The sequence below is a fragment of the Torulaspora globosa genome, chromosome 7 (assembly GCF_014133895.1).
Source record: "Torulaspora globosa chromosome 7, complete sequence".
Classification (NCBI taxonomy): domain Eukaryota; kingdom Fungi; phylum Ascomycota; class Saccharomycetes; order Saccharomycetales; family Saccharomycetaceae; genus Torulaspora; species Torulaspora globosa.
The window spans coordinates 109,488-131,984 of record NC_050733.1 but is presented as its reverse complement, the minus strand read 5'-3'; the positions used below and the strand labels follow the sequence as shown (position 1 = coordinate 131,984).

At 48.6% G+C, this 22,497-nt stretch overlaps 15 protein-coding genes and 2 non-coding genes across 17 annotated transcripts; 7 read left to right on the top strand and 10 right to left on the bottom strand.

Annotated features, from left to right (window-relative positions):
* Nucleotides 1-51: 51 nt before the first annotated feature.
* Nucleotides 52-1,869, bottom strand: ELM1 (serine/threonine protein kinase ELM1; the record flags this gene model as incomplete). Its single annotated transcript, XM_037285010.1, has 1 exon — nucleotides 52-1,869. The coding sequence occupies one exon, from the start codon at nucleotides 1,867-1,869 to the stop codon at nucleotides 52-54; it is 1,818 nt and encodes a 605-aa protein (XP_037140906.1).
* Nucleotides 1,870-2,195: 326 nt separating this feature from the next.
* On the bottom strand, nucleotides 2,196-4,250 carry HG536_0G00880 (C2H2-type zinc finger protein; the record flags this gene model as incomplete). The annotated part of the gene is made up of 1 exon (XM_037285009.1): nucleotides 2,196-4,250. One exon carries the CDS (start codon nucleotides 4,248-4,250, stop codon nucleotides 2,196-2,198), a length of 2,055 nt encoding a protein of 684 aa, XP_037140905.1.
* Nucleotides 4,251-4,484: 234 nt separating this feature from the next.
* Nucleotides 4,485-4,895, top strand: HG536_0G00870 (uncharacterized protein; the record flags this gene model as incomplete). Its single annotated transcript, XM_037285008.1, has 1 exon — nucleotides 4,485-4,895. The coding sequence occupies one exon, from the start codon at nucleotides 4,485-4,487 to the stop codon at nucleotides 4,893-4,895; it is 411 nt and encodes a 136-aa protein (XP_037140904.1).
* Nucleotides 4,896-4,930: 35 nt separating this feature from the next.
* On the bottom strand, nucleotides 4,931-5,713 carry CCS1 (copper chaperone CCS1; the record flags this gene model as incomplete). The annotated part of the gene is made up of 1 exon (XM_037285007.1): nucleotides 4,931-5,713. The coding sequence occupies one exon, from the start codon at nucleotides 5,711-5,713 to the stop codon at nucleotides 4,931-4,933; it is 783 nt and encodes a 260-aa protein (XP_037140903.1).
* A 48-nt stretch (nucleotides 5,714-5,761) lies between these two features.
* On the bottom strand, nucleotides 5,762-8,515 carry MNR2 (putative Mg(2+) transporter MNR2; the record flags this gene model as incomplete). Its single annotated transcript, XM_037285006.1, has 1 exon — nucleotides 5,762-8,515. One exon carries the CDS (start codon nucleotides 8,513-8,515, stop codon nucleotides 5,762-5,764), a length of 2,754 nt encoding a protein of 917 aa, XP_037140902.1.
* Nucleotides 8,516-8,711: 196 nt separating this feature from the next.
* SUB1 (chromatin-binding transcription coactivator SUB1) lies at nucleotides 8,712-9,404 on the bottom strand (the record flags this gene model as incomplete). The annotated part of the gene is made up of 1 exon (XM_037285005.1): nucleotides 8,712-9,404. One exon carries the CDS (start codon nucleotides 9,402-9,404, stop codon nucleotides 8,712-8,714), a length of 693 nt encoding a protein of 230 aa, XP_037140901.1.
* Nucleotides 9,405-10,060: 656 nt separating this feature from the next.
* HG536_0G00830 (uncharacterized protein) lies at nucleotides 10,061-10,684 on the top strand (the record flags this gene model as incomplete). Its single annotated transcript, XM_037285004.1, has 1 exon — nucleotides 10,061-10,684. The coding sequence occupies one exon, from the start codon at nucleotides 10,061-10,063 to the stop codon at nucleotides 10,682-10,684; it is 624 nt and encodes a 207-aa protein (XP_037140900.1).
* Nucleotides 10,685-10,702: 18 nt separating this feature from the next.
* Nucleotides 10,703-11,722, bottom strand: ARA2 (D-arabinose 1-dehydrogenase (NAD(P)(+)) ARA2; the record flags this gene model as incomplete). The annotated part of the gene is made up of 1 exon (XM_037285003.1): nucleotides 10,703-11,722. One exon carries the CDS (start codon nucleotides 11,720-11,722, stop codon nucleotides 10,703-10,705), a length of 1,020 nt encoding a protein of 339 aa, XP_037140899.1.
* A 140-nt stretch (nucleotides 11,723-11,862) lies between these two features.
* HG536_0G00810 (uncharacterized protein) lies at nucleotides 11,863-12,087 on the bottom strand (the record flags this gene model as incomplete). The annotated part of the gene is made up of 1 exon (XM_037285002.1): nucleotides 11,863-12,087. One exon carries the CDS (start codon nucleotides 12,085-12,087, stop codon nucleotides 11,863-11,865), a length of 225 nt encoding a protein of 74 aa, XP_037140898.1.
* Nucleotides 12,088-12,508: 421 nt separating this feature from the next.
* On the bottom strand, nucleotides 12,509-12,967 carry YNK1 (nucleoside diphosphate kinase; the record flags this gene model as incomplete). The annotated part of the gene is made up of 1 exon (XM_037285001.1): nucleotides 12,509-12,967. One exon carries the CDS (start codon nucleotides 12,965-12,967, stop codon nucleotides 12,509-12,511), a length of 459 nt encoding a protein of 152 aa, XP_037140897.1.
* Nucleotides 12,968-13,417: 450 nt separating this feature from the next.
* On the top strand, nucleotides 13,418-13,511 carry HG536_0Gtrna6F. Its single transcript is given in 2 exon segments — nucleotides 13,418-13,455; nucleotides 13,475-13,511. It is a non-coding gene; the product is annotated as a tRNA-Phe (tRNA).
* Nucleotides 13,512-13,613: 102 nt separating this feature from the next.
* On the top strand, nucleotides 13,614-13,970 carry ARG80 (Arg80p; the record flags this gene model as incomplete). Its single annotated transcript, XM_037285000.1, has 1 exon — nucleotides 13,614-13,970. One exon carries the CDS (start codon nucleotides 13,614-13,616, stop codon nucleotides 13,968-13,970), a length of 357 nt encoding a protein of 118 aa, XP_037140896.1.
* Nucleotides 13,971-14,528: 558 nt separating this feature from the next.
* Nucleotides 14,529-15,287, top strand: MCM1 (transcription factor MCM1; the record flags this gene model as incomplete). The annotated part of the gene is made up of 1 exon (XM_037284999.1): nucleotides 14,529-15,287. The coding sequence occupies one exon, from the start codon at nucleotides 14,529-14,531 to the stop codon at nucleotides 15,285-15,287; it is 759 nt and encodes a 252-aa protein (XP_037140895.1).
* Nucleotides 15,288-15,577: 290 nt separating this feature from the next.
* Nucleotides 15,578-16,903, top strand: IOC4 (Ioc4p; the record flags this gene model as incomplete). Its single annotated transcript, XM_037284998.1, has 1 exon — nucleotides 15,578-16,903. The coding sequence occupies one exon, from the start codon at nucleotides 15,578-15,580 to the stop codon at nucleotides 16,901-16,903; it is 1,326 nt and encodes a 441-aa protein (XP_037140894.1).
* Nucleotides 16,904-17,788: 885 nt separating this feature from the next.
* On the top strand, nucleotides 17,789-17,860 carry HG536_0Gtrna4H. Its single transcript has one exon. It is a non-coding gene; the product is annotated as a tRNA-His (tRNA).
* A 251-nt stretch (nucleotides 17,861-18,111) lies between these two features.
* Nucleotides 18,112-21,585, bottom strand: NUP116 (FG-nucleoporin NUP116; the record flags this gene model as incomplete). Its single annotated transcript, XM_037284997.1, has 1 exon — nucleotides 18,112-21,585. One exon carries the CDS (start codon nucleotides 21,583-21,585, stop codon nucleotides 18,112-18,114), a length of 3,474 nt encoding a protein of 1,157 aa, XP_037140893.1.
* A 623-nt stretch (nucleotides 21,586-22,208) lies between these two features.
* HG536_0G00750 (uncharacterized protein) lies at nucleotides 22,209-22,442 on the bottom strand (the record flags this gene model as incomplete). The annotated part of the gene is made up of 1 exon (XM_037284996.1): nucleotides 22,209-22,442. The coding sequence occupies one exon, from the start codon at nucleotides 22,440-22,442 to the stop codon at nucleotides 22,209-22,211; it is 234 nt and encodes a 77-aa protein (XP_037140892.1).
* Nucleotides 22,443-22,497: the final 55 nt, after the last annotated feature.

Genomic DNA, 22,497 nt, shown 5'->3' with positions numbered 1-22,497 from the left:
GGTAAGGCTGGTTAAAGAATCACTTTTGACGCCTGTTTAAGAATTACATAGTTACTTGGTGTCAGCAAACCTCAAATATTCTTCTATATCCTGAGGAGTCAGTGGAGCTCCTACGTTCTCATTGCTGTCTTGCTGCGGCTGAATATATTTCTGGAAATTAACGATATCATGCGAGTGGGCCAGTTTGCGGCCCTTTTGCCTCTTGTTTTTAGGCTTAGTCTTTGATGGTGACTTGGAGTAGGGAGATGTCTTGGGCTCCTGGCTCCGGCCAGTATGGGGAGAGCTCTTAATTCGTATTAGTGCCTTGATGGGAGTAGCGAGTTTTATTGGCGAGATCGATAATATTGAAAAATGATCGCTTTTCTCGGAAGGCTCTCTATGATCTTGAGAAAATGATATTTCATGATCGCTATCATGAGTTTCTTCAACTCTGGGCGGCTTCCATACTGTGTCGAGGAACTCCGTTATCTGAATTGGTTCTTCGTAAGATGACATGGACAGCGTAGGCTCCGGTGACACGTCGGACGGGCGAGAACGCAGCTCGAGGACCTCCGATGTTTCTTCAGCGATGGGAGTGGGCTCGTCTCTCTTCTTAGTCTTGAACTTCCAGATTTTGTTGAAAAATCTCCGCACTGGCTTATTATCTTTATTCTTTGACGTCAGGTCTTTCGGCAGTACTAAATCAGCTAGCTTCTTGATGTCAATTCTCTTCGATGGATCTTTCTCAAGTAGTCTAGAAATTACCAAATCGTTTAGAAGTTCACCGTTCAATTGTGAACCCAGAGAGAGGTTCATCGCTTTCTGGTATGTGTCAAATTCATTATCCCCACAGAATGGAAGCTCGTTGTGCTGCAGGCAGTATAGAGTAACTCCGAGCGACCACACATCCAATTGGAAACCATCTTGAACGTTTTGTATGTTTGATTCTGCGAAGTGGCAAAGCTCTGGCGCTATGAAAGCTGGAGTTCCAACAATTTTATTCAATTCCGCTAGGTAACATTCCATTAATGAAGCGTTCTTAAAGGGCAAAGACTCGGGGACCAAGACGCAGCAGCCAAAATCCGAAATCTTGAGCAATTTTCTGTCGCCGTCAACTAAAATGTTTGACGGCTTGATATCCCGGTGAATACAGCCCTGCGATCGCAGGTATCGTAGTCCGAGGACCAAGTCTATAAGAGCTTTCCTGGTGAAGGATAAAACATCACATTGTGGCATTAGCATCTCCCATTGCGGCAGGACTTGGTCACAAGAAGAGCGACACCACTTTAGTTCCCCCAGATTGCACCATTCTGTTACAATCCAAATCGATTTACTCTGCGGCGAATCTAAACATTCCTTGAATGAAGCAATATACGGACTACTCAGCCTGCTCACTGCATAGAGTTCCCATCTGCATTTTTGGACATTCATTAACATGATTGCTTCATCGCTCGATATTGGTGCGACTGCTCCTCTGGATCTCCATATCTGAATCTGTCTCATTGTTTGGTTCATGGAATACTGGTTGTTCCACGGCCTCTTTGGTATCATCTTGATAGCGTAAACTGAGTTCTTAGACTTTAAATAAGCTTTGTACACCTTACCAAATTGTCCATGACCTATCGATGGTCCCAATGAGTAACCGTTTATCGAGCTGCCGTCATTAGACGCAATCCGCTTAACATAGGGCTTGATGAAATTGGCAATATATGCAGTGTTGGCTTCAATCAAACCATAATATGTGGGTCTGAATGGTGTCGAAGCGGAATCCGAAGATAAGAGGCTTATCGAAGCGGCACCTGAACGGACTTCGCTTTCGATATTGTCCCGATTGCTCTCGATCTTCCCGGAAAGTACTGTCGGAAAAGCCGGTCTCGCTGATGAATCCATACTGGCAGCCTTGGATGTAATCGTAGCGCCTTGAATAAGGCTTACTCTATTCTGTGCATCGCGAGGATCGCCATGTTTACTATTTCTTGCGCAGAGGCGGCTTTTCCACTGCTGATGGCGATGGGCATAAAGGTGTGAACTTGAGCCAGCAAAATGTTACATTTTAGATACTCTATAAATACATCTAGAATGATCTACAAACCATATACCATGATTGGTGTATTGTGTCCTTTATCGGTTGTATCAAGTGGGTAAATTATCATTTATCAGTGGTTTATCCATAAGTGTATCATGAGTCATGGTTTGGGTGATGACAGCAGTTTGAATTAGAAGTCTCCATGCTTCTTATGCGTCTTGAGGTGTTGCGACAGGTTATCGCTTCTGCTAAATTTCTTCTCGCAAAACATACACGCGAACGGACGCTCCGAGGAGTGAACAGACCTGATGTGCCGCTTCAGATGTTCACTACGCCTGAACGCCTTGGAACACTCCTTACATTTGAACGGCTTAGCCTCTTCGTCCGTGCCGCTCATCGGCGTGATCGATCTACTCTTGCCTCTGCCACTACCACCGATACTAGCCCCGCTAGACCCGTTGCGGATCGTCATGATGTTCGGAGTCGATCGCCTTCTTCTGGACGCCGCGGGCGCGCTCATGCTCGAGTTAATGGTAGCCATTGCGGACGGTTTGATCGTCTGGTAATGAGGAGGAGGAGATCGTCTTATCTTCATCGTCGGGTCGACCGTCAGCTCGTAGTTCCAGTTATCGAGATTCGAGATCAAATCGATCTTTTCTGTGCCCGTAGTCGCCATCTTGGCCGCGGTCGACGCATTTTCCGACAGCATCATCGACGGCTTAATGAACTGCTGATTCTTTGGCCTTGCCACCGCCTCCGATTTCGGCGATTGCGGCGACACAATCGGCTCCAAGTTGGGCAATCCCGAATCGATACCTCTTGTACCGTACTCCTCATCCTCGTCGGAGAACACCGAGTTTTCCCACGGCACCAGCTTCACGTTGGTTGCCCCAGACCCGTTCTTGTACAGTTTCGAAAACAGATCGTTGTTCAGCGACCCGTCCAACACAGACATCGACCCTCTCGGCTGCTTCTTGACCCCATGTCTCTGAAAGCCCGGGTTCGCGCTGGACGACGCGCGACGCGGCGTCCGCGTGAAGCTCATGTTGTAGTCGTTGAGCACCTGCGTCACGTCGTTGTCGATGCCGAACGCCGGCTGCGTCGCCCTGCGCTCGTCCAAGTTCCAAAAGTCAATCGAGTGCGAGATCGACCCGCGAGCCGCCGTCACCTCGGGCAACGCCTGTGTGATCACCTCGCTGTGTCTCCTGTCGTGGCTGAACAGCCCGCTGCCCGCGTTGCTGTGCATCTGTGCCAGCTTCCGCGCGTTGGCGTCGTCGCCCACCAGCTCCGCGGACACATACTCATCCAGCGACGCCCCGACACCCGGCTGCTGGAACACATCGTACTCGCCGCCCGCCGCCATCGCAAACGAGTCCATGAACATGTTGTTTTTCAAAACGTTCGGCTCCACAAACGGCGCCGAGCCATTCTTCTGCAGCGGCGACAGCGACCCGCTGTCGCCCTGCGTCTGGACCGCCGCCCCGCTGGCAAACTCGTTCGACGACAGGTCCGAGTTGCTCTCGTAGTTCAAACTCGACTGCCCCAACACCATGTTTTCCTCCGCCACGCCCTCACCAACACCGCTGTTCTTCCACTGCTGCTGGATCGCCGATTGCGCGTCCAGCATCGCAATAAAGTCACTCATCGCAGTCGGCGTAGACAACGTGTGACTGTGTGAGATCCGCACTCCCACCCCGCTGCCACCGCTCCCGTTGCGCTGGCCCGCTTTATAATACTCGTAGCTCTTCACACCACCGCCGTTCGTGCCGGATGACCCGCTCGATACCGGCTGCTCAACTGCGCTATTTTGCTGCTGCTCGAGCGCCTTGACGCCCAGCTCCCCGTTCAACTCCGGCGAGGGGAAGCTGTTCACGTTCGTGGCCGGCGTGTTGGTCGTGCCCGTTGTGTGCAGCGTCGTCGAGACGCTGCCACTCGTGTTGCGGATGTCCAGCGACAGCGAGTTCACGCTGTTACCGTCCGCGATCATATCGTCTGTGTGGAAAAACCCGTCCTGCTGCAGCTCGGTCGCCCTGCTCGACAACACGCTCTCTGCGAACCCTGGCGACATTCTATATACTACGTCTGCTCGGGCTGCGGTTTCGTACAACGCAAGTCGTGTAGCCCATCGAACTCTATTATATAAAACGCTGGCTACCCCAGGCTGCTTCGGAAAAACCGACCAAGAAGAAAAAAAAAACACTTCCAACAGTTCTGGCTGTTTTGCCATCAACGCACCGGGAAACATCGAGAATTGTTATTGTTTCTCCTGGCGTACATGCGTGTATCATCTGTCTGCGGGCGTCTGCGTGTGTCTGTGTCGCGCGACGTTAAAACCTCAATTTGCGGTTGCAAACGGTGCCACACTGCGCGCCGCGTGGTGTGCGGGTAAGAGGGCCGGCAAGGTTGTCGGTGAAATTTTAGTCGCAGCAGCAGCACTAGTTGGACCGGACGAGGGCAGCAGCTGCAGAGGATCGTGGCGATGCAGGGTGGTATTCGCAGGAAGAGGGACTTGCTGCCCAGGTACAAGAATGGCGGCGGTAGGGCGAAAAACGGCGGTGTTCTGACCACCCCGATGAAGAAGATCGTCGTGTATGTTTTTCTTCTCGGCGTGGTGTTCGTGCTGCTGCGACTCGGGTTCGCCGACCTGAGCAAAGAGGTTTCGTACGAGCTGGACGGAGCGGGCGCCGCCCGCTCCGTTGTTGTCGAGAGCGACGGCGAGCTGCGCATCCCGAAGGAGACGGTGCCCAGGGAGCAGTTCAACAACGAGGTCGCCAAGCAGCAGGAGGTCAAGAACCTCGAGAACGACAACAAGCCGCCGGCGCCGGAGCGCAACAGAAGGGTGGTCGCGAAGGAGGGCGACAAGCGGGCCGGCAGAGGCGGCGTGTTATAGATATAGAGCGTATGTAGATTGCGTGTGGATGGACACTAGCGGATGTTGGATTGTAGCGCGTCTTTTCTCTCCTCCCAGACGGTCTTGCCGCTGCACGCGCAGACCTGCTTGTCGTTCTCCCAGATGCCCGCGCTGCGCGCGATGACGCCGCAGAGGTCGGAGCTGGCGCCCGCGGACGGTTGTGTGGAGAGCACGAAGCTTCTGCCGATCATCTCCCACACGTTCACGGGCGCCCTGAGGAACGCGCTGCCGCTGAACAGCGTGCCGTCCAGGTCGCTCGGCCGGCGGCAGTCGATCGGCGTGTCGAACTGGTGCCAGACGGGGCCCGTGCTGCGCGAGCCCTGCGAGACGTCGCCATACTCGCGAACGCTGGCGTAGTAGTTGCCGGCGCTGGCTACGCCGTTGATGGTGATGTCGAAGAAAGTGTTGTTGTCCGCGACCTGGACCATGCGCACCAGGCCGCGCACCGGGCTCTCGCCCTTGGCGAAACTCTGCGTCTCGAGCACCGAGACCGCCGACGAGTTCGGCTGTCCCGTGCCTCTTATGATGGCGTCACGGCCGCATTGGGCCAGCGCCGCTACGACGCTGGAGGGCGCTACGCTGCCCTGCACGCTCATGATCTGCTTCTGCAGATCGAAGTTCAGCTTCTCTATGCCGGGGACACCGAGCAAGCACTGCTTGATCTGGTCCGTGCAGTCGTTGCAGTGCATCTTCACCGCATAGGTGGCTTCGAAGGAGTCGTTGTCGAGTTGTTCTGTGGTCATCTTGCCTGGAGGCCGTTCAGCTGCCCATGCCGGAGTAATGTTAACCTGCGTCATAGGGTACTCGTTATATGTTGTACGTATGAACTTTTAGTAAGCACTTTTTCAAAACCCAAACCTCCTTTTCGTATAAACGTAAGCGGTGTATGCCAGCAGCACCATGAAAGCACAGATGCTGGCAAACCAGGTCAACGAGTCGTTATACTGGCCCGGAACGATGACGTTCATGCCCCAGAGACCCGTGATCACGTTCATGGGGAGCACCACAGTACCGAGGATGGTGATCTTGCCCAGGACGTCATTCATGTCGTTGTTCACTTTGGTCATGTCGATGTTGATTTGAGCCAGATAGTTGGAGTGCGACCTGCTTAGCAGCTTCTCGTAGTGGTTCAGAGACGATACCATGGTGATGATGTGGTCCTGGATGTCGCCTAGATACATTCCGATCTCTGAACGGGGCGCGACTTCCCAGCGCTCGTTGCATCGCTTCGCAAAACCTTTTATGACGTCGGCCTTAGAGCCCAGAAGCCTTAAAATACTCATAACACGCTTCCGGCACTCGCCGATGCGTCTCAACATATCACCTTTTTTCTTCCAACCGATTAAGTTCACGTTGAAAGTAGAGTCGTCCGTGGAGCGAGACCTACTGCTGGACGTCATGGTCGACCTTGATTCTTTCGTGAAAGCACTCCGGTGAGATGATCTGTCAAACGGGTACAACTCATTGTCAGAATCGCTGCCTTCTGAGTCATCACTCTGGTCGTCGCTGGAATCGTCACTGTGGTGCATTCTCAAAATCGCGTCTTCAATATCGTACACCTCGTCCTCGATCAGCTCTATCATAGGTGCAAAAGAATCGGTGATGTCGTCAATCAATGCATACGCTATCCAATCTGATGTGACATTGAGATAATCCTTCAATAGACGAGCTCTTCTTCTCACGTTGATTGGATGTGGCGTCGGTGCAAAATGGAACGTTAAAACACCAGTTCTGAAAACTATGATGTACACATTCAGTGGTTCCAATTCACCTTGACGCGGTTTATGTCTATCCCCAGATTTTCTCTTGTATTTTTCCTTCTCCTCTCTTTCCTTCTCATTCCTGCGGCGTCTGTTGCTGAATGTACTGGCCGTTGTGGTTCTTATGGTCGACGATCTACGACGACGGCGGAACGTTGGAAACCATCGTGACGACCGCTTTATCGAACGCTGGGATTTCTGTAAGCTTTCCCGGTCTGCCGTAGGGCTACTTGCGTCCTGCCTCAATCTCTTCTTCCTGGTATGCCTCTCCGCAACAATGTCAAAACTCCTAAAGCAGACCAGGTAGTAATCCCTGAATAACTCGACTTTTTCTCGAGCTTCACCCAGGAAGATATCTTCTGTGGTTAGGGGATGTATGCCAAATGCCTTACTCAGGACCTTCATTTCCTCTTCCGTAGGATTCAGAACGTCAAGCCAAAAGGGAGATATATCATCTTCGTCATCCGGAGATGATGGAGGTAAATTATACGATGAGCGATTGTTATTCAGCGTGGCCGACGATGGATTCACCGCTGAACCTTGGCCTGCAAAAGGCGTAGATGACTTGGTAAGAGAAGGAGTTTCGGACTTCCTTCTTGCAAAATTTCCAGAATACACAGAGTGAACAAACAATTCTTCGAACTTCTGGCCTGGTTGCAATAAACCAGAAACAGTTGGAGAATGCACCGTCGCGTCCAAGTCCACACGGAAATAGGTGAATCTGAAGTGCTCCGGATTGTTGGAAACGATATGTGGTGGATATTGGATGTTGCGTCCCACAAGAAAGTTGTCGCGCATTTGATTGTCATTATTGATCTTTGTGTGATCTTTTAACGTCTTGTATGAGGATGGTATCAATGCTCGCTTCAAATGCCATGGTGCTATTTTCTTAGGCCTCAGTCTTCCCGATCTCAGTTGCTCAGCTTCGTTGACTCTCTTATTGCCCAATTCTGGAACATCAATACTAGTGACGATCGGCTTGGAGAAGAAAATTCCGTCACTGGTCCCTGTCTCCTCATCGAGTTCATCTTCTTCGTCGTATTGAAAATGGAACTCCTCAGCATCCTTTAATGCCTGTCTTCTCAGCTTCTCTGTCTCTTCCTTCGAGAACTCTTCCAACACGCTGACGTCTGGCCATTTTCTACCCTCAGTAGCGCCCTCATCTTCTAGATACAAGCAAACATCGTCCAGCGACGAATTTGTAGAAGAGCCCCTCGAAGACGGCCTAGAATTATAGCCTTCTTCATTGGAACTGCCTAACGATCTGGAGCTTTTCGAGCTATTATTAGCATTCTTGTTATGGACGTGCTGCATCAGCTCGTCGACATCAATTACGACATCGTCACCTGCCAATGTATTCCTTCTTTTCGGCTGATCCAGCCCACTATCATAAGGATTACCACCGTACTGGCCATTGTCTGCCCATTCTTTCAGTTCAGATCGCGATAGTCTTGCCAGACTAGACTTTTGGGGGGCTTCGGGTCCCTTCGCTTTCCTGCTTGAATGCGATTTTGTTAAAATGGCGGGCAGTGACGCACGATGAGCATTGTTGTGAGACGCACTCTTGGATCTACTTGCTAGGCGTGACATGGTAGGCCTATGATCGATGAAGGTGTCGCGGTCGTCTTTCGAACCGCCATTTCCCTCCGTTTCGTGTAAAATTCCCCACGAGTCCGCCTGATCAAAGTCGGTTATTGAACTGTGATGTTTTGTACTGTCTGGTGAGCCTGTACGGGTAGCTTCACTCCGAAACTTGGATTTCGGAGATCCATCGTACGAACCTAAGCTAGTATTAGGAGACAACAGTGGTTGCCGCTCGGTATCGTTTGGCTTAGCCATGATAACTTAGATCCTCTAGAGCTTTTCAGTCGTTACAACCACGACAAAGGTTCATTTAATGCCAAAAGTCTCAATCTGCTACTCTCTTTGCGTTTGCTTAGTAGTTCAGGGACTTTAGGATCGCCCGACAGCGGAAAAAAAATATAGTGCGACTCATTAAATAAGAACTTATAGAAATAAATGCCATCCGAAAGCTTTACTCTTCCTCGGAGACTTCATCGTCTGGTCTGTTCATCTCTGCTTCGAGATTCTGAACAAACTCTTCATCAATGGCGTTCCCCGCGTCTTCATCGTCTTCTTTCAGTCTCGGTTGCGCAGCATTAGCATCTGGAGCTGGAGGTCTCTTCTTAGCAAGTCCGGGCACGACGAGCGGTGCATTGGCCTCTCTCTCATCGTTCTGCCTCTTCTCCTCCTGCGGCAACAGCGTCGGTGGCGCAGGTTTCTTTCTCTTGCTGCTAGAGGAAGTTGCGTTGTCGTCGTCATGACCCGTCGCAGAGGAATCGGCCTCTTTGACGTCCGCCTGGGCGCCCGATTCTTCCTCATCATCCGAGAGCAAACGAACGGTCTTGGTTCTAGGTCTCTTGGACCCAAACCGTCTCAATGCCTCGTCGATGTTGAGTCTATGCTTCAGCAATTCGTCGTAAAGGTCCTCTGTCAGCGAAATGCCTTTCTTGCCGGGCTTCATCTCTCCCGTGGAAGTGTCCATGTAGTATTCCCGAATGTCGATCAGGTTGACATTCCTGAACTGCCTGACCGTGACCCGCTTGTTCTTTCCCAGGTCAAAGACTGCCTCCGTTGCCGCCAATCCACCAGATCCGCCTCCATTGCTCGAAGAAGTCCCAGAACCGTCGAACTTTTTCCTGTTCCTGTATCTGTTATAATACGACATGTTCTCGCTGCTCCTCAAGTGCAATAAAATGTGACTCAATCTATCCGACAATCACAGCTTTTCATCACCTCAAGACCACAATACTACTACCAGTCAAAGAAAGCCCACCGAACATGGATAGCAGGTCTGAGTGAATGAAACTTCAAACAATCCTTCTGTGTGCTGCGCTCAACCAGAACGCAATCCTGCTGGGCACGAGGGCCCTTGCTAATCCTATTACCCGGATCTGGTGAACATTAAACAGACCGACTTTGAAGCTGTGAAGGTACTACTTCCTCAGTATCTCTACCAGTGAGCTTCTCGAATTGGCTGCTATGAGTCTAGCAAGAAGCCACGTTCGATACTCTGCATTTCTGCAGACTCCCTCTCGCTGTTCCTCCGAGTCGAAACTTCATGAGCTCAGCTTGCTTTTGTCTTGCCTTATATACATATACATATTCTGTAGGCTCTCAAGTGGATAGACTCATTGCCACACTTTCTCTTGTGTTCTTTCAAATGTTGTCTGTAGTTTGCGAGCTCTTGCGAGCAAAGGGGTTTTAAACTAACAACTGGAACATACGGAAGGAGATATATATATGGAACTGAGAAAGTTAAGAGGCTCTGATTTAGACGACTACTCTGATCAGTAAGCATTGCCAAGAAGCTAGAAAGGAATCATGAGCTTGTACTTCACATCATTATTCGCTGTTCTCACCTTTGAGATGGTTTTGTTGTTCATTATAGTGCTACCTTTGCCCTACAGAATGCGCAAATTCCTGTACAACACTTATTACAAATGGACCTCAAGCAAACAGTTCCAGACGGTTTACTACATTTTCGGCATCATTGTTGGGCTGCTGTTTGTAGATTCATGGAAGAGAGCCCAGGTTAAAGTTTCGTTGTATCACCATAGGAAATACAATGAGGAAAACCCCGATCCGGCAGCGGTGACTCCCATCCAGGCATTGGCCTCCAGGGCTTATAATCAGAGAAACGTCTACATTTCGGGATTTATCCTGTACTTCATGATTTGCATACCCACTGTCATGACAATTGTGAGAAGATTGGTGAAATATGAAAATTTGATTAGAGAAGAGAAGGCTGACCGGCCAAAAGATGCAAAGCTGGGGCGGCCTGTGGAAGACAGGGATATCGACGAGCTGGCAGAAAAGTTGAAGAACAGAGAAGCGTCCTTGCGTGGCTTGCAGAAACAGGTGAAGAACTTGGAAGAGTTCTTCGACAAGCAAAACGACGAAAAAGCACTAGGCAGGGCCGACGAGAAGATTAAAAAAAATGTATAAGCGAGACATATAGAGTAGCTATTTTTCGTGGTGCTCGATTCCTGAAGCCCATGTTTCGTTCATATGGGAGCCGAATATCTTACTCTGAATGTGGTTAACGAGTCCGGTATCCATATCATCTAACAGGCCGCCGTTATTCTCCACGATCCAATAATTTTGCAAGGCTTTTTCCAACTCCTGCAGATCGCTAACGCCCAAGACCGTGCTCCCTTTACCTCTCCATTTCGAGATAGCATATCGGGTAGCCAGGTCAGCTAGCTCAACACCATTCGCTTGACAGTATGCAGCAGCGGTATCAGCTAACTTGCGTAGCTCCCGAGAACAGGGATGGAATCCTCTCGTTTCCTGCGACCTCAGCAAGGACATGCTTAAAATCGAGCCATTGTTGATTATCTTTAGTTGCGACTCTTCCTTCCACTTGAGATAATGGTCCCCCAGTGTAACGTTTTGCAGGTTCAAATTGCAGTACGATAGGGCAGCATCCAATGGGCCGATCTCCGGTTCATCATGAGCACACCGGTATGTCACAGATCTCAAATAATCCACTGGATAGCCCGAAAGGCCAAAGTGCTTGATTATGCCCTCATCTTTGAGCGCCTTGAGCTCCTTCAACGCCTCCAAAGTTTCCTGCAGCGGGACGAATTCAATGTCATGCAGATATACAAGATCCAGGTAGCTAGTTTTCAGTCTTTCGCATGATCTCTTTACGCTGAAGCGGACATGCTCTCTTGAATAATCAAACTGGTCCAGCCCAACTCTTCCCACCTTGGTGCAAATGAAATACGTTTCGCGACCAAACTCCCCCTCCAGCTTGCTCAGAGCCTTCCCATACAAAATCTCGCTTGGACCGTAATATGGAGAGGTATCAATGGCTATGATGCCACGAGAGAAAGCGTACCGCAGCATTTCGACAAGGGGTATCGCTTCAGGATCATCGTTGTACTGAGTGTTCAGAATAGCGCCTCCCAGAATCAGATCTGGCAGTTTTGTGATATCGGAATGATCAACGGGAACGTTGCATGGGCCAATTGGTAACATCTTATCTCGGTGCTACTTAGTCCAACCCCATTCAATAAGTAGCACTCAATTCGGCGAAATTCGTAGTTAAAGAACAACTAAGCTATACAGCGGACACGATAAGCTAAATCTCAAATATATAATACAACTTCATCTCTAGGTCACAAGTGCCTGGCGCCCGTCCCTCTTTCATTCTTAAAGATGTTGCGGATGTGACTGTTCTGCTCGTTATTCCTTTGAGCCACCACTACAGCACCGCCTGCCAGAAGCAATGCCACTCCTCCAGCTGTGAAGAGCCATCTACCTCCTGGGGCGTTACTGTGGTCTGCATGGGCAGCCATCCTCACGGCTGATCTGTGAAAGTTTCTGATCAAAGTTGGTCTCATAGTACAGTTTTGGATTAGTAGGTGACTAAACTGGCGTGGTACCTGCCATTGCAACCATCCACTCGAAATATCAACAAGAGTATTGTCTTATATAGTCTTTCAAAGCGACAAGGTATCCCTTACCAGCCTACCGTCATAAGAGTACCGAGGTAAAGTGGAGCGACAGGTCTCCGGTTCGTATGGTTAATACGGGGCAACAAGACGGGGCAGCTGGGCTCATGGAACCATAATCGACAAGAACCATAATAGAACTATCGGGCTCCAGTCTTATGGTGTGATCATATAGCGTATTTTTGTCGGACCACATGAAAAGTCTCTCCACAATCTAACGACTGATACAGCCACGCCATAGACAAAGGCAGTAGAAATGCGGAATTTAGGTACATAGCTATGTGATATCTATTTGCAAGGAGTTAGCTGGCTACTCGTAGATCCAGGCAAGCTGGTTCAGCTTCCAATCGCACAATTCCTCCTTCTTGAACCACAGATCGATCTCGCGCTGTGCACTCTCGACGGAATCGCTGCCGTGGCAGACGTTTCTGCCCATATCGATGGCGAAGTCGCCACGGATGGTGCCAGGAGCACTGTTGACGGGGTTGGTAGCGCCTAGGATGGCTCTTCCCTGCTTCACGACGTCCTTACCCTCCCAGACAGTGGCCAGAATCGGACCTGACATCATGTAGGATAGCATCTTTGGGAAGAAAGGCTTGTCAACATGCTCGGCATAGTGCTGTTTCAAGAGATTTTCAGTTGGGGTGACGAGCTTAATTCCGACCAATTTGAAGCCCTTGTCCTCGAAACGAGACAGGATCTTCGAGATCAGGCCTCTTTGAACGCCGTCAGGCTTGATAGCAATGAAAGTTCTCTCAGTGTTGGACATTCGGACGCAGATGGATGTGTTCGGGCTTCAGCCAGAGAAAAGAAGGTTCTCAATCGATTGTCTCTGTTTTAAAGCTACTTGTGTGTGCGCCTGCACTTTTTCAGTCTCTCCTATTGGTCAGAGGAAAGAAATGGTCGAAGTGCCAAGGCAGTTTAGCAATTAGCAATTGAACAGAGGCGTCGGAGGAGGTGCTGCCAGTTCCTGGAATAGCTCTCGCGCAGTTTATTGTAGTTTCCGAGAAGCGCAAGTGGCCGCACCTGCTCGTATACAGCCACGTCTTGCTTTTCTCCCAGTCACAATTGTTAATCACTTCACGACAGGTAGGATGTATGCAACTTTATCCCTTTGGGTGACTTTGCCCTGGTCTTTTTGGTATGCTACAGTTCGCAAGCAGACTGGTGAATGCAATCGTATGGTCAGAATCTGAGTCTTCCGTCATGTAAATTCTAAGCGGATTTAGCTCAGTTGGGAGAGCGCCAGACTGAAGAATAACTTCGGTCCATAAGTAATCTGGAGGTCCTGTGTTCGATCCACAGAATTCGCATTTTTTTTTCGCCATGAAAAAATGGAAGTTTAGACATGCCATTATATGCGATGAGCAACGCTGTTCGAGTGCAGCCAGCGCACTAAGAAGGGCTAGGTGGCCATGCAAAACCGGCTTTCCGAGGGATATGAGGAGTCGCCCGCCGATAGAACTGCCCAGGGCGACTCCTGCAGCACTACTCCGCCGAGCGCCATCGAAGGAAAGACCGCCAAGCGCAAAGCGAACATCAAGCTTATTGCCAACCGAACCAGAAGACACGTCACTTTCGCCAAACGACGCCATGGGATCATGAAGAAGGCCTACGAGCTGTCGGTGCTCACGGGCGCCAACGTCATGCTGTTGATCTTGTCCAAGTCGGGTTTGGTGTACACCTTCACCACTCCGAAACTAGAACCCTTTGTAAGGGACGAAGAGGGCAAGAAACTGATACGACGGTGCCTAGAAGATGAGCATTTGTAGTAATTGTCTAGGAAGAGTAGTCATCTATATGTATTATACGTCGCGTTCCGAAAGGCGCTCAACAGCGACTAAACATAAATAACAGACAGTCTGCAAAGAGACAAGGTAAACAGCAGACGAAAGGCAGCCCATGCAAAGAGTAGCATGCGATAACAACTACAGATAACCATAGGACAATCTACACTATTAAGGACTTCGACTCAGAGACACGTGACCAAGAATCGCAGTTTTCACGAGATCCGGGTAACCGGCAGTACCAGTGACAATTTTACCAATAAGGGAAGAACTAGATGTAAAGAACGTTTTGTTCAGAACAGGAAACTGGTCCAGGAAAGGTAAGAGGAATCCATATTGGACAGTTTGGAGAGCATCATCGTGCTATCCATTGCATTCTTTATTTCTGGTGTGCGGGGAATAGCGGGTTCGAGTAGGATTGACTTACCGATAAGGCGTTGTTTACTGCAGTCGACCGAGGGTTTTGAAATTTGGGTTTGTTTCCATCATTGAGTTCCATTTCTTTTGAACTGATCGGCGTGTGTGGAAGTGGGTAATTGAGAGATGTCAGATATCGAAGACGTGGAAGACAGTGGTTCACGTAGCGGTCAGCCTAAGGAGAGAAGGAAGATAGAGATAAAGTTTATTGAAAACAAGACACGGCGTCATGTGACGTTCTCCAAGAGGAAGCATGGTATCATGAAGAAGGCGTTTGAGTTGTCTGTGCTCACTGGTACCCAGGTGCTGTTACTTGTGGTATCCGAAACGGGGCTGGTTTACACGTTTAGTACTCCGAAATTTGAGCCTATAGTGACGCAGCAAGAGGGAAGGAACTTGATCCAGGCGTGTCTCAACGCTCCTGATGACGAGGAGGAGGAAGAGGAGGAGGAAGAGGAAGAAGAAGTAAGAGATGGAGGTGAGGAGAACGACAGTAGCAATCAAGTAAGTGCCAATGAACAGCAACAGCAACAACAGCAACAACAACAACAGCAACAGCATCAGCAACAGCAACAACAGCATCAGCAACTCCATCATCATCAGCAGCAGCAGCAACAACAACAACAGATGTTGAACAATACTCTCAAACAAGAGGGCATGAAAAGCCACTCTATGCATCCGTCTCTAAATCCAAACCATGGGATACCACCAGGCCCGCCAGGCGCTTCAATGGCTATGCCACAACAAGCTCCTCATCAGCCCCATCCAGGTATGCCTCATCCTCATCTGCAGGGATTCCCGAACGCTTCGTCTCCCTACCTGAATCCTGAACAGAACGCGGTCTATCAGCAGTATTTCCAGGAATCTCAGCAGGGTCAATATTAGACAGACAGTGAGTTTTTGTTTTATTGTCGCCTTTTTCCGTGCAGGTTTCTCTATCCATTGACGATATACATTCAATACAGTGCACGTCCACTTCCATGCCATATACATTATAAATTGCCAGCCATAGGACACATTTATAGCTATACTACTATGTAAATTACCACACTCTTTGATGACAGTCACAAACAACGAATTGGTGGTCTACATCTTGCTCAGAGTAGGTCTTATTAGATGAACTATATCAAATCCAATACTTCCGAAACCTCTAAGCTGCCTCACTGTCCATCTAGATGAGCCATATATACCAACCCACAGATGTTGTGCTAGCTAAGGTCAAGGGATATCCTGCTTGGCCTGCAATGGTGGTACCGACTGAGCTCATACCGCAACACATACTAAGGTTGAGACACCAGCAGTCAGCGAAGCAGAAACCTGCTGCTGACGAAGAAATACGAGATGATGAACAAGCTGATGAGCAAGAGGACGAGAATCCAGTTAACTACATCTTTTACTCTAATATCCTAAAATTTCGGAAATTCGATAGTCCATGTCAGCAGTACTGTGTCAAGTTCTTTTGTGATGATTCCTACATATGGGTCAAACCTGCAGATTTAAAGCCATTAACCATCGAGGATTGTCAGAAGTGGTTGGCTAAACCGAGAAACAAAAAATTGATCCCTGCTTATGAAATGGCCAGCAGAGGATCGGAAGGCATTGATGTCTGGGAGTTTATAGAATACGGGTCGGCCGGCAAACCGGAAGAGGAGGCCTACGAAGAGCCTTACGAGGACGAAGAGGACATTACAGGGGAGGAGAGTAGTGTAGAATACGAAGATGAATCGTCAGGAGAAAGGCAGAGGCCATCAAGAACCTCAGCAAGACAAAAGAAAAATAGAGAGAGTAAGAGCACCCCGAATAGAAGAAGCATCAGATCCCGCAAACGAGCGGACGAGAGGGAAGATGAGGATCTAGACAGCGATGAAGAGATACTGGAGCCCAAAGCGAAAAGAGCAAAGATTAAGTCAAAGGCGAACAAAAAGCGGCTTGTAGTCAAATATAAGTTCGAAGACGACGAGGACTGGACACTTGTTGGCAGGGGACCACAGGACCTGTCTGTACAGGACAAAGTTAGTCCTTTCGTCAATAAACTATCTCAGAAAAGAAACATGGAATGGCATTTAGAAACCAAACTGGAGCTAGTTGATAGAGTTAATGGAGTTAATAAACTTTTACTCGATATACTGACTTCCAATGAGGAAAGAGATACCGCAAACTTACGTGAAGACTGCGAAATTGTCTTAGATGAATTGAATGTTGCCTTAAGTACGAAAGGAGCTAATGACGAGTTTGCTACGGTTTTCCAATCAAGTGCAGAATTGTTGTCGTATTTCAGGCTATTGTTTAACATGAAAAGCAATGACTTAAAAGACTGGAGATTGTGGGATCAATTTCAGCACTGTTTCGCCTTGATTTACGGCCATGAGTTTATTCCTGACAACGAACAATGGACGGCTCAGAAGACTCCACCGGAGGAAGACGGGACTGCAACTAGTACTGTTGCGAAATGCCAAACGCTTGAAGAACAAGATGGTCTCAAGCAAGAGATAGAAACCTGAATTCGCTTGCTCTTCATAATCCAGCACCATCGATCGGATGTTAAACTACAAGGAAAGTACCATTTGTTCATAGACGGTACATGCATTATCGACCGAAGGCCTCCCATTCCGTGAACTCAATGGTCAGCAATCTCTTCCGCTAGCGAAAGTTTCTAGCAGACGAGCCACCGTTTCCACTCAACACGCTTTGCATTGTTAGCAGAGATCTAACGTTTGATCTTTTCATGTAACATTGTAGCATCAGAGGCGAAGACGCCCACGAGGATCTCCCTTTGAACCGTTTACGCATCACGAAGTTTCCCGGCAAGTGCATTGGTTCTGAAGAGATTGACAATGTAACAACCAGCTGCTGTTAAAAAGACAGTTAACTGCGAGAAAGATGGTATTATATAAAAATTGCAGATTTCATACACCATGTTTGCATCTATCTAACAGTTTGAACAGCGCCAAATCAGCTCTTCTATTGACTTGGAAGTTCTGATAGTCAACACACACAGCTCGCTTTATGTGTGTCAGTATATTCAAAGCGGAATCAAATTTCTCAGCACTTAATGAAGGCTGGCATCTAGAACTCTACACTAAAGTAACTCTATACTGAAGTATTAAAAATCATCTGTAATAGTATGTGCTGGACATATCAGCTCGATAAGATGTAAGCGAAGATCTTAACCAGGCTAAGCCCTAAATCGATTTCCAATAGAAGCGAGTGGCATAGCAGACCTAAGGCCTTGGGTAGCGACTCAACGAGAGGTTCAAATGAAACGTATAAAAGGAACCCAGTTGAGAGCTATTAGAGAGTTATTCAGGTGCAGAAAAAGGACTAGAAGCTCCACAGGAAATCCCCTACAAGTAGTAGAGCAATATTTTAGCCTCCAACAAATAACAGCCATCCTAGTATAGTGGTTAGTACACATCGTTGTGGCCGATGAAACCCAGGTTCGATTCCAGGGGATGGCATTTATTTTTCCTCCGACATGTCAAGTTCACTTCGAACATTTCCACATTTCGTAATTCGGACAAGTGGCTGGTCAGAGCATCCATTTCTTATGATCTCTTCCTCTTGTTTAAAGATACACTAGGTCGTCCACATTTTGTTAGAATTACAACGTCTTTTCGTAAATATACAGGCCAAGTCTGTAAAAAAGGTTATGTATTCGGTTCCATTATAATCCGCGTGGAACCTGCTACCAGACTTTTACGATTTACCTCTAGCAAGCAGGATGCTGCACAATAAAGGTCCAACAGCCAGTCACTGGATCGTAACTTTCGAACTTAGCATTTTTTTGCTTCTTCATCTTCTCAATGTGTCTCTTCACTAGTTGATGGCTTGCGTCTTTAATTGGCTCTCTTGTCGCCTTATCGGATGGATAACACTTATAAAGACTTATCCTGGAACGTACATTGATCCCTTCACCTTCTGCAGGCGGATTGTTTGAGTTTGGATACGCGATGCATGCTCTCGGCTCGAAGCATATTATTTTGCCACAAAGCCATGGTAAAGGTATATTAGATAAATCGACAGGCTCCAAAAATTCAATCTTACCGTAGTCTTTATGTCCAATAACCAAACCGGACACCTTACGTAATTGCGGCAACGTCTTCGATGCCAACGAGTCTAAGGATGGAGAGATATAGTATCCGTTAGCAGTGAAAGTGATATCATCGCCAATAACACCACGAAGCTTGGAGTTTGATCCATTTTCCTCTAATGCAGTCGTTGAAGAAAGACCGGATTTCTTTGTCGAATGAATCCCTTTTTTGTTTTTCTGGTCTTTATTGACCGTTGGACTGTCTTGAACCTGGTCAAACAGGTTCTCTCTTCCGTCGGTTAGGCCATCAGGCAAAGCTTTGCCGTCAGTAGTCTCATGAGGTGCAAAGGCAATTCTTTTCACCTCAGAGGGTTTATCAACCAAGTCAACTTCCTTTTCCAGTTTCTTTCTATTGATCATGAGATTCTTGAACGACTTTTTATCAGGGTTAAACAGCAGCTTATCGGCTGATAAGATAGCCTCATCAGTCTCTGCTGAGAAGAGGCTTCTGCCCGTATCGGAAGTGACCGACTCCTTGCCAGCTGAACTTGGAGCAGAGGTGGTTGATGGTGCGCGAGAACCTGTAATCATAAGCACGTCATTTTTTGTCCGTGTGCTGTCAGCCAAACTTCTTCCAGTAAAAAGTGGTTTCGGAGCCAATCTATAAGCACCGGTCAAATTAGCCTTCTTCTTAAGATCTGCGTTAACTTTGGTAGCACTGGGCTTCGTGGGCTGCGTAATTGAATTAGGAACTACAACTCTGGAAAATAAATCGTTGGTTCCATATGGATTACTAGCTTGAGACTGTAATTGCTGCGGTTGCTGCTGCTGTAATGGCTGTGAACTGCCGAGGAAACTGGACTGCTGAATGCCTTGCTGTGGTTTGTTCCCAAAGAGACCCCCAGAGAGATTATTTGTCACGGCGCTAGAATTATTACCAAATAGCCCGCCACCAGAAACACCTGTATTGAGAGTTTCAGGCTTTGAACCGAATAACCCACCAGATACACCGCTTGTTGAGGTGCTATTACCAGTTAAATTATTACCGAACAACCCGCCAGAGGTTTGGCCTTGGGGTTTCGAGCCAAATAATCCAGTGTTGACCGAAGTATTATTCGCGCTAGTGCCACCGAATAAACCGCCACCAACAGAGCCCGCAGGGTTAGTCGCGTTAACATTACCAAATAAACCACCACTGGCAGTGTTTGTTGGGCCACCAGTCGGAGGCTTGGCACCAAACAGTCCACCACTTGATGGCTGACCTAAAGGTGCCTGATTAGTAGTGCTAGCATTACTTCCGAATAGACCTCCTCCGGCTGCACCTGCCGGTTTAGAGCCAAAGAGACCACCGCTTTGCTGTTGAGTCTGATTACTCTGACCAAAGAGCCCGCTACCCTGTGGTTGTTGCTGTGTACTGCCAAACAAAGAACCACCAGCTTGATTGGGCTGGTTTCCGAAAAGCCCACCAGTTGCGGGTTTGGCACCAAACAGGCCGCCTGGCTGCTGCTGAGTCGCTTGGCCGACAGCTCCTTGCTGTTGACCGAATAAACCACCGCCAGCCTGAGTGGGCTGTGCGCTACTCTGACCAAAAAGACCTCCGCCCGTTGCCCCGGTATTAGCGCCAAAGCCTGTCGAGGTTTGTGGTTGACCAAAGAGACCACCAGATGGCTTGCTACCGAAGGGCCCAGCGGTACTAGTTGCCTGTTGCTGACCAAACCCCACTTGAGCGTTCGTCTGCCCAAACAGCCCTCTTTGCTGATTGGAGTTTTGACCAAACATTCCTCCACTTTGCTGGCTGGTATTCTGTCCGAAAAGCCCGCCCGGCTGGTTCATAGTATTGCTTTGACCGAATAGGCCTCCACCCTGCTGGGGCTGTGTAGCGCTGCTTTGACCAAATAGACCTCCGCTCTGAGGTTGTTGCTGGTTACTGGTCTGACCAAACAAGCCTGTGCTTCCGGTATTGGTTGATCCGAAAGTGGAACTCTGTTGACCAAAGAGGCCACCGCTTGGTTTATTGCCAAAAAGACCTCCAGCAGCTTGATTTTTCTGCTGCTGGCCGAACAGGCCTCCTGTATTCGAGGTCGTGTTTTGACCGAACATTGAACCTCCTTGGGGGTTGTTTTGTCCAAAAGTATTCGGAGCCTGACTACCGAAACCTTGTTGCGGCTGCTGCTGATTGCTCTGCCCAAACAACCCACCAGTATTACCCATAGCGTTCGTGTTACCAAAAGCGTTGCCGGTACCACCAAAAGCCGTGCTTTGTTGGCCAAAACCCGTTGAGCCGGAATTCTGAGACTGCCCGAAGAGTCCGCCGCCTGCCGGCTTGTTCAGACCAAATGGGGAATTGCTGGTGTTACCGAACCCGGTATTGGCATTGCTGTTTGCACCAAAAGCACCACTTCCAAAAGTATTACTAGTGTTGTTAGTGTTGTTTGACGAAGTCAGAGACCCGAATGGAGAATCCTGAGATGTTGTATTTCTCTGGCCGAAAAGTCCTCCACTACCAGCAGATTGAAGTTGCATCGAATTGTTGTTACCTATCGTACCGAAACCGGTGTTAGTATTAGTTGTTTGAGCGCCAAATGGGGATACAGTTCCTGCAACGTTACTATTTGCCGAAGGGAATTTACGCCCAGCTTGATAGTCCTGCATTCTCAACTCTTCGATCGAGAAGTTTCTGTATTCGGGCATGGCAGAGATGGTTTGAAATACGTTCACGACACCGGTAGTAGGATCTTTTTCCTGATAAGCGGCGAAGGATTTGATCGCGGTACCAGATCCTGCGTTACCGCTCACTGAGCCCACAGTGGAGCCTGAAGAACCCAGCGCTGCATTGCCAAACAATGATCCCGAACTGTTTGATGTAACACCGCCAGTTACTGTCTTACCAAATGGGCCATTGGAAGTATTGCTGCTATTGGACATACCGAAGAGAGTGTTACTGGGATTTGTCGTGGCAGTTGTATTTTGAGCAGCGCCGAACCCGCCAAATCCCGACTGAACATTATTTGCTGTGTTCAAACCAAAAGTTGAACTCGGTTGTTGTTGTTGCTGTTGTTGTGGTTGTTGTTGGGCTTGAGACCCAAAAGGAGACGACGTCGTGCCGAAGGGTCGGGAAGCGCCTCCAAACGCTGGCCTATTTGCACCGAACATTTGCAGCTAATTTCAAAAGAAGGTATCACTGCAAATCAAAGAAAACTGCCCTTATTAAACTCAACTTTCAGTTGTTACGGATCGTGTAACGATAGGTTTTCTTGAAGTATTCTGTTCCAATGCCCTAATTTGTCATGATCGTGCGTCGCCGTTAGAAGCGACATGTCCTTCGATTCGGCTGCAAACAAAATTATAAGAACCAAACTATCGGACGCTGCTCGGCGGCTAGAGGGTATAGCAATCATGTGCCATCCGCCAATTGCGGCGATCAGCCAACTGGAGCGGTAACAACGGCCGTTCCGGCTAAAGTGGAAAACATGTATGCCTGCCGCGCTAATTGAGACAATCGCAACCGCAACCAAATCGTTGTAGATCGGATACTCTGCTTCCTCTCTTCTAGCGGTTCGTCGGTATCTGTAAACTGTATGCCTGTAGTTTTTCTAAAAAGCCCCGATCGGCGCCTGTATTTATACTTTTCAAGCCGAATCGAATAGCCGCCCGCCCCTTGACTAACAAGCCGTGCATCGTTAACGCCGAAAATTCTTAAAATACAAATAGAATATAATACACATTGAAACGCCTACAACTAAAACCTAGGAGAGTGCTACAGGGCTTCGGCCCTATCACAGCTTACCCAATTTATCCGTCACCTCCATCAGAACCGTCCAGCTCCGCAAATTCACCGGGATGAACGAGCCGGTGCTTAGATCGACCATCATATCTTCCGAGTCGTCATCTCTCGCCAGCTGGCTGCCGCTGGCATGCTCCTGGACGCTCCTAGCACTGACACGTGACGGGTCGAACATCATCCCAGTGTCAGTGTTGTAAATCATGGTGGAAGTAGTCACTCTGGACATCGTCGATTATGCTCGGTTACTCTGCGAAAGTGATTAATTCAGCAGTCTAAAGTAC